This window comes from Garra rufa, chromosome 23 (genome assembly GCF_049309525.1).
Source record: "Garra rufa chromosome 23, GarRuf1.0, whole genome shotgun sequence".
In the NCBI taxonomy this organism is placed as follows: domain Eukaryota; kingdom Metazoa; phylum Chordata; class Actinopteri; order Cypriniformes; family Cyprinidae; genus Garra; species Garra rufa.
Genome location: NC_133383.1, coordinates 29,084,616 through 29,096,045, shown reverse-complemented (window position 1 = coordinate 29,096,045; position 11,430 = coordinate 29,084,616). Strand labels below are relative to the sequence as shown.

At 35.0% G+C, this 11,430-nt stretch overlaps 1 protein-coding gene across 1 annotated transcript in view; it reads left to right on the top strand.

Moving 5' to 3' along the window:
• Nucleotides 1-230: 230 nt before the first annotated feature.
• Nucleotides 231-11,430, top strand: part of LOC141298998 (ephrin type-A receptor 5) — a 64,766-nt gene continuing 53,566 nt past the window's right edge. The window contains exon 1 of the mRNA XM_073829281.1: nucleotides 231-351. Within this exon, the coding sequence (XP_073685382.1) occupies nucleotides 231-351 (121 nt within the window). The remainder of the gene's footprint in view (nucleotides 352-11,430) is intronic.

Here is an 11,430-nt window from a genome sequence, read left to right as displayed (position 1 = left end):
CTCTTATAGCGAGCATCGTGGTTTCAATTATTGGACGTATCTGCTATCAAAGCTTGCTTGAAACATGTTTTTCCTCTGGTAAATATAAAGGCTTATTAATCAACAGTCCTTGTCTCAGAATGTCTCTCTATTAAAGGCGCACATATTGAGATCCTCGCAGCTCGATAATTGCCAGGCCCACCACTGTTTGCTGCATATTAATTACCTATTAGCCTTTTGCGCAGCGCATTATGACTTTGGCTAGACTCCCTGCCAGTGTGAGCAGTGATCATCCCTGCATCGCCAATGAGACGCTGCAGTCGAGCATGTCCAAATCACATCACATTTTAGTCAAGGCCAAAGTGCACCAGAGTGATTTCCACATTTCATGGCCACCGTTTTGCTTGAAGGAGTTGTGAGATAATATTTAGCATCTGTCATTGTTCATGGGTTGTTGTTTGGGTTAGATCTGGGGTGATGTTGTAAAATTGTGGGAGCTGGAGTAATGAAGCAGACCTCAGTTGGTTCGATGTTTAACTGTAAGGGTGATTTTTTTATTTATTTTGTATTTGCATTGAGGTTTATGACATGGACTTTTTGAACTGAAATGCAATGATGAATAATGCACAATAAGAAAAAAAATACATTAAAAAGGGAGAGGTCAACTATATTAGAAATGCTATATTAACGTAGTATAGTGTAGTAAAACCATAAAAAATGATTTTGTTACTTAAAATAAACATACTATTTGAAACATACTATGCTATAAAATGAGGATGCTGCCAATGCGTTTTCTTTATTAACTTAAATAAATGAAATTAACAGCTGAGCCCAAGCCTCCATTACTAATTCGAAAACGTCACTTTAGAACTAGTAACGAAGGAATGTTGAGTTCCTTCAAAGCTTATTATATTACTGTATTAAAAGCTCACTGTATTATGTAGAGTATTATGAGAGAGAGATGGACTGATCGAGTGTGATTACCTGCATCTGATACAGCATTCATTCTTCAGATTGGTCTCGTATTCACAATAAACATCCGTTTGAATAACTGCTGAGGAAAGCGTTATTTTTGTCGTAGCATTAATATCATTGTATCTGGTAAGTGTGATTTTGCTGTTCAGTGCATTTGTTTGGTGTGTTTAAACTAAAAATATCTTCTGTTTATACACTCTAAAAAGTGCTGGGTTAAAAAATAACCCAACCATAACCCAGCTGCTGGGTAACTATGGGACAGAACACGCGTTGGGTTGTTTTGACCCAAGTGCTGGGTTGAACCATTTGACCCAAAATGCTGGGTTGTTTATTTGACCCAACCAGTGGGTCAGATTAACTGTGCTGCTGGGTTAAAGATTACCTAAACATTGGGTTATTTGTTGTCTCATTGCCTTGCTACCTTTATTTTTTACCAATAATAATATCTAAATCACAAAGGAATGTAAAATTATTATTGTTTTTCTGTAATACATTTACACAACACAAAAAATGCAACTTTAAACATCAATTTAATGGGTTTTCACATTTCTTTTTAATATAATTTTCAAAAGGGGTACAGCTGTCACACATTTTGTCCAACCCATATAGACACAAATAGCGGTTTTAGTAGATCAGTTTTTTTAAAACACAAAACTGTAAACTAGGCACTGTACATTCCTATTCTTTATGTCGACATTGCAGCAGAAGAACACTCAAAAATGAATTATTACCACATTAGAATCATTCCAAACATTGTGCCATTAAACCTAAGCCCAACAAAGAGTCCACCAGACAATACTTACAATTTAAAACATGTAAGTGTTTAAATGTTAAGTGGCCAGAAAAAAACAGTTGCCCTCAAAAACTTCACACATGAAGACTTATGTCCATCAATATGATATACTGCACGCTGGAGAAATTCCCAGGCAACAAGTCCGCTTCAATGGCATGGCCTGGAACAATGGCGAAGGTCTGGGAAGTCGTTGTCTCATCCCCAAGGCACAAATCCACCATGTTGATCCCCACCTGTTAATTATACGACATTTAGTCTTGCAACATAACTAACATTTTAAGTTTAGTGTATTTTATGAACATAAACACAGAGGTGTGAAATAAATGCTCATTTCAGAAGAAAATTTCAAACTGCACTTTTAGTCTTTTACATCTGAACTCTTCATACAGTGGTGGTCAAAATTATTAGAACAATAGTATTTTCACCAGCTAAAAAAATGGTTTTAAATCAGTGATTGTTATCTTTTGCTGTGGTGTGTCAGTATACGAAATATCAGTTTACATTTCCAAACATTCATTTTGCCATTAATTGTGATAATCAGGTGACATTTTTGTTTGCACAACAGCCAGTCCTCCACACAGAGATCTGTTCTCATCATCATCCAGAAGATCTGTGGCAACGTCTCCAAGATGCTTCAAGAAACAGTACTGTTAAGAGTGTGAAGCACTTGTCTAAAAATGTTGTAAAATGAGGATGCTGTCAAAAATAATAGCATAAATAGATTTTCTTTACCAATTAACTTCGATTAACTAAATTAAATCAATATTTGGTGAGACCATCCTTTGCGTTTAAAGCAGCTTTTACCCTACACTAGGTGCACTTGCATATAGTTTTTCAGGTAGGTCTCTTGAAGCATCTTAGATATGTTGCCACAGTTCTTCTGGATTTAGTCTGTCTCAGTTTGTTCTGTTTCTTCATGTCATTCCAGACAGACTGAATGATGATGAGATCAGATCTCTGTGGAGGATTGACTGTTGTGCAAACAAAAACCTCACTGGATTATCACAATTAATGGCAAAATGAATGTTTGGAAATGTAAACTGATATTTCCTACTGACACACTACGGCAAAAGATAACAATCACAGACTTAAAGCCATTTTTAGCTGGTGAAAATACTACTGTTGTAATAATTTTGGCCACCTCTGTGTTTATATATACACCCTTATTAGAGTAGAAAAAGTAAAACAAAACTTACAGGTTGTATGTCAATGAATGGCTTCCGGGATTTCCGTGGTTGTGGGTCTGAAGACCTTTTCTCCAGAGAGGGCAGGACTTCCTCACTCTCCTCTTTAGCATCTAAAACATAGGAATAATATGCAAACTGTGAAACTTATCTTATAATCACACATTGAAGCACTTTCATGTGAAAGTTTCTTCATTTGTTTAAATAATGCTAATTAATTCCCACCCTCATTCAACTACTGCAGGTTAAGTATAGATATGGGGTAAGATTCAGGGATGTAGAATATGCTCATGCAGAATAAGGCATCAGTATGTGCTTTATAAGTGCTAATTAACAGCCAATATACAAGCTAATAAGCAACTAACTAGTTAACCAGTTGATATGTGTCAGATACAGTTGCATTTTGTTTTTATATATTGACATATTATAAGATAAAGCTTACCTTAAGTCATGTCACCCAGCTCTAAATGCACCTATCCACCTCGCTGAGCATTGGCAAGAATTAGGTCTGCAATTGTAGCCCAGTCTTCAATCTGCCTCTCTGGATTTACCTTCCAAGTCTTGTGAAATCTGGTAAAAATTGAAAAAGAAAGACCGATCTGGTTAAATAAGTTAGTTTTATACTGGTCTCCTAGTTTGTAAAGCAACACAAGCATTCACTAAAATAGAGGAAGAGTAAAGGGCACGCTTCCTCCTTTCCAAAATGCTCTGGCGTCTGCCGTTGCTAAGCAACCATGTCCTGCACTCTCCAGAAGACGCAGAAGTTTCAGCAAAAAAAAATCGCTTGTTCTGTTATTAAATGTATTTAAAAATGGTTATTCCTGTACAGTTATGCTAAGCTGTTCCTCCAACTTGGCTGTTAAGGATGAAGCTGATTGGTTCTTGTCACATGTCCTGCGGTGGTGCGCGGACGCGCCTGGAAAAAACGAGCTTCTATTATGAGCACGCATACATAAGGCGCATCTACATTTGAAATAACATGTGAACGGCCCCTAAATGACCGCATATACCAAGAGAGAGAAAGTCTAACTTTACATACTGTAGCTAAGACAACATTACATTTAAGTAACACATAGTAGTACCAGTCATATTATGGTTTAACGTTATTAAAGTAAGGGGCAGGGCGTTTTAGCTAATGCAGATACCTGAGGGGAAAAAGCGCGAAAATGCTCAACATACAAATGATGGATCTATCGTTGGATTCGGCACGTCGCAGACATTTACTTGTAAAAATATGCCCTTAAAAGATCAATTTTTGTACGAATTGATTGACGAATTTTGACAAAACATTGCAAAGCCATACAGTAACAGTTACACAGACAGAAACAGAACTTACCCCCGTATTTCTGACCTACTCTTTCCATAAGACGTTAAAATAAAGGCCATGTATACTGTAAGTTATAAATAACACTAACGTTACACACACACAACTTTTATATAACGATAAAGCGACTGTTGTTGAGGCAAAAATAGTAAGTTAACGTTACCTCGCTAGGCTGCTACTTAACGATCGTCATTCACGGAATAAAATGCGAACCCCGCACAGCGACAGATCAAATATTGCATTAAACAGTGAAATCAGTGTGCTCTTAAACACAACTTATTAAAAATAAAGGTAAATAATTATATAATCAAATTATAAACTTAAGTTACCTTATAATCCTGCTTGCTGCAAGGTGCGTGACCGCCTGGCGACGAGACGACTGAAGAATCCAGAATGTTCGATGAAGTGAAAAAAATAAACAAACCGGTTGGGTCAAAATAACCCAACCCAGGTGTTCATAGTGAAAGAACCCCTTACAGTCCATTTGACCCAGCATGATCAACCCAACTGTGTGTTTACAGTACCTCAAACAACCCAATATTTTGACCCAGCACAATTAACCCAGCAATGTGTTTACAGAAATAACCCAGCACTTTTTAGAGAGTAGTGTCAACTTTTCAATGTAAAAGTCTTTACTGCTGACTTATAAAAATATGGTCTCTTTTCACCATCTAATAGCGGAACCATGTAACTAAAATCACCACCACGAACACACACCATTTCTTAATTCAAAACACTATTATTACAAATTATTATTTATATAAAATATTATTTATTGAATAAAAATATTCAATACACAATAACAGTCATCATAAACGTTGCAAGGGAAATCAGTCAAAAGTACAAAGGCAGCGCTCTGATATACAGCATTAAATTTACATAAACATGAAACTAGCTTCTCTGGAACAAGTAATAGTTTGAGATCAAAGACTACCGTTAGATTTACCCAAAACTATTTATATTTCATGTGTAACCACTACAGAGACATCAGAGCCAGTGATACAGTACAGAAGATATGGCCAAGGTTAGGTGCTCTTATGCAGATTCATGAGCGCTGAACGGCTGCTGATGTTTCAGAGATCTCATGTCCAAAAACTTCGACACAAATGTTCAAATATATAGATGTTAGCTTTATTAGCAAACTGCATATTTGAACTATAAACAAGTACATTCTCACCTGAAAACATGTTAACCCTTAAATGCATGACTGTTTCGCCAATAATTATTACATATTCGGGTCTTTAGCGACCTGGACATATATATCGAGCATAGATGGATCTTCAACTGCCACAAAAACAAAAAACAAAACAAAACAAAAAAAAACTCTCTTGATATTCAAGAACTATTACAGAAGAATAAAATAGAGCATGTTTGGTTACCTTTTGAAACTTAGAAGGTTTCAATTTGAGCAGATGATTGTACCATCGCCATCATCCTCAGAGCGCACTTCCACAGTACGTTCAGCATCTGGCTCATATTTGCAAAACTATCGTTTTCAGTGACTTAAAAATTTTGATTGCTGGCAGCCTATTCACCATATCCACCATCAAATGACAGTGGCAATTATATTTTATTTTACAGTAATTGGTCTGCAATTCAGATTTTGCTAATTAAATTATTTTGTTTTATGCCTGTGACAATTACAAGTGAAACATCACATCATTATTGTTTATCAAACAGTGCCACATCGAGGACTAAAGGTGAATTGCATGTATTTAGTCATCAGATATTAACATTTTTGCGCACAAAAAGTATACTTACACTATTACACACCTCAGGTCTCTAGCGACCCTATACACTTAAACAAAATAATAATAATAATCCTATATTATTTTACATTTTATATATTTTTTTTCTTGTTTTATTGTTCATAATGAATAGATTGAGGAATACTAAGAAGCTTATGCCAAATATATATAAAAAAAAAAAAAAAAAAATTAAAGAGGGAGACGGTAGTAAATGACATCCCGGGTCGCTAAAGACCCGAGGTATGCATTTAAGGGTTAAAACTACATTCCGTGACACAAAAACAGTTATGTTTATAAAATTATACTGAATTGGCCGTCCGCCATGACACTCGCTGTAAGAAGTACCGCAAGCGGAGTGAAGTGATTACAAACTGTGAAACGGCTGTTTAGAGTTCTGATATCGCTTTATACTCTTGTATAAATTGAAACAATATTGATTAATTTGATTGAATAATCATAATAAAATGTACAAAATGTGATTAACTTGTTTAATTGACTGACAGCTTTTTTAAATGCAAATTTCAACGAAGTTCTCCGACATGAAACAAAAATAGCTGACGTTTCTGCTGCCATTGTCAGACCAGTGAACGAATGACAACAATGAAGTCATTTTTCTCAATTCACAGGCAAAACACAGATTTGCTGTGACATCTCTGGCTCTCTTGTGTTGGAGAGACACAGAGGTGATGATTGAGTTACCACCCAGCTGAAGAGTGATAAGAGCACGCACTTGTGTGTGTGTGTGTGTGTGTGTGTGTGTGTGTGTGTGTGTGTGTGTTCGTGTCAGCATTGAAAGAGCCTGATGACAGTGATGAATCGAGCTTGTGAGCAGGTCTCACAAAAGACTGAGCCTTTGAGAGGTGATAAACAGAGCGGCTGGCTATCAGATGTGTGTGTGTGTGTGTGTGTGTGTGTGTGTGTGTGTGTGTGTGTGTGTGTGTGTGTGTGTGTGTGTGTGTGTGTCTGTGCTCACAGGTGCTTGTTGGCTAACAATCTGTGCCAAGAATATTTTCTTAAAGATATCTGGGTCATATCAGAGAGAGCTCATCATAGAACAGACTCTCAGCACTGTATAAAAAAAAAAAAAAAAAAAAAAAAAAAAAATATATATATATATATATATATATATATATATATATATTTACGGTAAAAATAAACTGGCAGCAGTGGTTACAAGAATTTTACCGTAAAAATACAGTAGCAATGTTTTATGTTTTACAGTTTTCACTTTAATTTACAGGTAAATACCATAATTTCACTAACTGATATAATGGTAATGAACCAACCTTTTGAAGTACTGAAATCTGTTTTTAACCTTTGTAATACACTGATAACCACCAAGAGCAGGTGGTGTTGACAACATCACATGATGAACAAAAGCCCATCACAAGGATGTTTTAAATAATAGCATATATAGAAGGTGCACAGTGTCATTCACACAAACACTAAACACCATCATGGTAACACACATAAAACTGAAATAATGCAAAAAACATTAATTTAACAATATTAGATGTAAGATACAACTCTAATGTACAAAACTGCCAAGAAAAAAAATAAGAAGAAAAAGTTATTTTAACAAATAAAAAAAAAGAAACACAGGGAATTCTGGGAATGTCAATTTCCGGTTATTCACTGTAAATTTTGCATTCTTTTTCACTTTCAAAAAACGGATTACTACCGTCAATTACATGCAATGTCCAACACAGTTTTTCACTGTATATGTAGAAGGGGAACTTACCGTTAACCATTTCACAGGTTTTTACCGTAGCATTTTTACAGTTTTTTATTGTTAAATGCACAGTCATTTTTACATTGTACTGTATTTGTCTGTCAATGTTAGAAATTATTTATATTTATTTTGTTTATTTAAGGCGAGACACGGCAGGCAAAAACATTTTTTTTTAATTGGTCAATTTTGAGATTTTTGGATATTTGTCTTCAATAACATGTCTTCTTTTAGACTTGTGGTGAAAAAAAGTCCGAAATACACATTTAGGTCTTTATTTTACTGCACTTTGTCTGTTTGCGTCTGTAGATTTCTCATAAATTCAACAAAAGTTGGCGTTCTAAATCAACATGCTGCTCCGCGATCTCTGCCTGTACCCATTCATCACGTACACTGATGGAAAGCTCTCTCTCTTCTGTACAATGCTGTCGGATCCAAATATGGTTATTTCCTTTTTATCAGCAACCAATCGTGAAAGTAAAAGAGGGGATTTAACTCTAAAGGCGCAATCTCATTGGCTGAAGATAATCGTCACATGGTATGCTTTGACGCTTCCTTGTTTGGTTTAGCTTTCCGCGGTATCTTTGAGTGAATGAATGAAAATATAAGTTCGCGTCAATCATAGAAAAGAGTACAGCAGTTGTCACTTGCAAGGGGGAAAAGGAAAATTAGTAATGTATTACCCAGTGAAATGCCCTCGGGAAGCGCATCTGAACGTAAACTGTCGATGGGAAACCAGGGTGGTTTAGATATAAGCCAACCTATAAATAAAGTGCACTCTACACGACAGTGGCTGCTTGTTCATGTATTTGTGGTTCTCTGTGGTTAGTTGAAGGTCTTATTTGGCAATGTTGTTTTATTCAGTTTAAATTGTTATAAATAATTACTTGGCCAGTTGTTTTGCTTGTTAGCAATGTTTTCATATAAAAATGTGTGGAATTTTTACAATATAAATCTTTAAAGCCCATTTTCTCAAAATGACTTTTCTCTCATACTCCAAGTCCGAAATCTCCACTTCAGTAGCACCTATATACACCAAACTTTCCAGTCTTGTACCTAGTTATATTATGAAGACAATTACAGAGGGATTTGTAAATATATTATTCCTAGCCTGATTTATATAACATTTTATTCAAAAAAACATGGCGAAAATACATTTTTTAAGGCTATTGACAGTATATTCTGATTTACAGGATAACAAAAGTAGATATCCATAAATCCCTCTGTAATTTTTTTCCCCATCTAATATGTGAACACAATGAAAAAATAATTTTGAACCTGGCTTTATCCAATTCTGAGATTTCGTTTTTTTAAATATAGGCAAATTAGCGCATATTTAATTAGATAATGCCTAATTTGCATATTTAAACATAAAATTACAGAAACTTTGTAATACATTTTTTTCTCATCTTAATGTAGGTAATCAACTGGGAAAGTTTCATGGTGATATCTGCTAGCTAAAAATTTTACCCTATTCACCTGTAGTGTCTCGCCTTAACATTTTTACCATTCTTTAACTACCACTACACTCTAAAAAATAAAGGTGCTTCACGATGCAAGAACCCTTTTTGTCTAAATGGTTCCATAAAGATCGCTTAACATCTGAAGAACCTTTCTGTTTCACAAAACTGTTTTCTTTATGGTGAAACAATGTTCTTCAGATTACAAAAAGGTAAGAAAGAGATTTACCTTTAACTGAATAGTTCTTTGTGGAACCAAAAATGGTTCTTCTATGGCATCGCTTTAAAGAACCTTTTAAAGCAGATCCATTTTTTTATTAAGGGTGCATGTGCTCAGCTCCATTTAACACATGATTGATATTTATTTTTTCATTTTCTTGTTAATTTAAATGAGATTTGACAGTTAAAATGGCAAGGCTATGACAGGAATCATAGAGAAAACCACATCCATTAAAAAGTGAAAATGTTATCTAAGCCTAACAATGCATCTCTCATATCTAATGATATAATGGTGATGCTCATATAATGTCTATGTCTATGACCCAGTTTCGTTCTTTTAATTCTGATGTTATATAATCAAGCATATAATGTTTCTGTTATGCCGAGTTGCATCTGGGAATGCTTTCATTTCTGCTTTCTTATTTTCTTGCCGCTTTTAACAGGCTTGTCAAAAATGCTCAAACAAATCAATAAAGCCACGTGTGATAAAAATATGATTATATTCGGCTTACAAATCAATACAAAGACATGCAAATGCTTTCAGTGCTAGACATCTATGCTAAATCAATAAGCATTGTGTTTCCTGTTCTAGTGTTGCGTGACAAGAGACTGAGATTCTGTTGTAAATCAGTTGGTGAATGACTTAACGCCCAGTAAGGTTTGCAAAAAAGTAAAATAAGACCAAATCCTTGCTTTTGGAGCTACTGGATTCTAGCTTGAAGCACTTTTGTAAACAGAATGCATTTTTTTTCTAATCTTCAAGGAGGCATCTGCACGGTTCATGAAACAATTTCATGAAATATGCATTTTTAGATATTTTTAAATATCGGTTGTGTGCCGAGCATGTCAGAACAGATATGCACTTGTCTTGTGACTTCATTATGCAGATAAACTGTTGAATAATCTTGTCGCCTGAGCTGTTCATTTAATAAGGACATGTGTGTCCGATCGAATGCGCACCAGCTTTGTGTGTAATGCAATCAAAGGTTCCTACAAGCTCCATTAGTGCAGCCCAGCACCATTGCTTTATTTAATCAAAACTCGTCTGGTTTCCATTAACATGGGCTTTTAGATCATAATGCTGCGTGGAGTTGAGTGAAGAGTGGAAAAATGTATTTGGCCATGTCGTGATCTGTATCTGTCAGCTTGCCGTTTCATCTAAATGGATCATGGTCAAATGACAGTATGTTTAAATGAAGGCCTTTTTGCACTGAACCGATAGACTAAATGTAATGACGCTTATACTGATCTAAACTTATTACAAATATATATATATATATATATATATATATATATATATATATATATATATATATATATATATATATGTGTGTGTGTGTGTGTGTGTGAAATATGTGTTTACCATTTTATTGCAACATTTAAGAAATGAATAGAAAGTATTATTTAATAATAAAAAATAAAGTTACATGTTTATAGTTTTTATAATGGAAATGTTTCATTTTATTTGCTGATACAGTGCCTTGAGAAATTATTCATAACCCTTCGTTTTTTCACATTGTGTTATGTTGCTGCCTTGTGTTAAACTACTTTAAATTACTTTTTTTCCCACATCAGTCTACACTCCCTAGTCCATAATGGCAAAGCAAAAAATAGGTTTTTATCATTTGTGCAAATTTATTAAAAATAAAAAACTGAAAAGATCCCGTTGCATAAGTATTCATACCCTTTTCTGGGACACTCGAAACTTAGCTCAGGAGCATTCATATTGCTTCTAGATGTTACTACACTTCGAGTGGAGTTAAACTGTGGCAAATTCATTTGAATGAATGTGATTTAGAAAGGCACACACCTCTCAGAAAAGGTCTAACAGCTGAAAATGCATATCAGAGCAAAAACCAAGTCCTGAGGTCAAGATAACTGCCTGTAGAGCTCAGTGACAGACTTGTGTTAAGGCAATGATCTAGAGAAGAGTTCAGAAAAAAATCTGCTGCATTGAAGGTTCACAAAAGCATTATCCATAATGGAAGACGATTGGAACAACTAGGACTCTAGAAAATG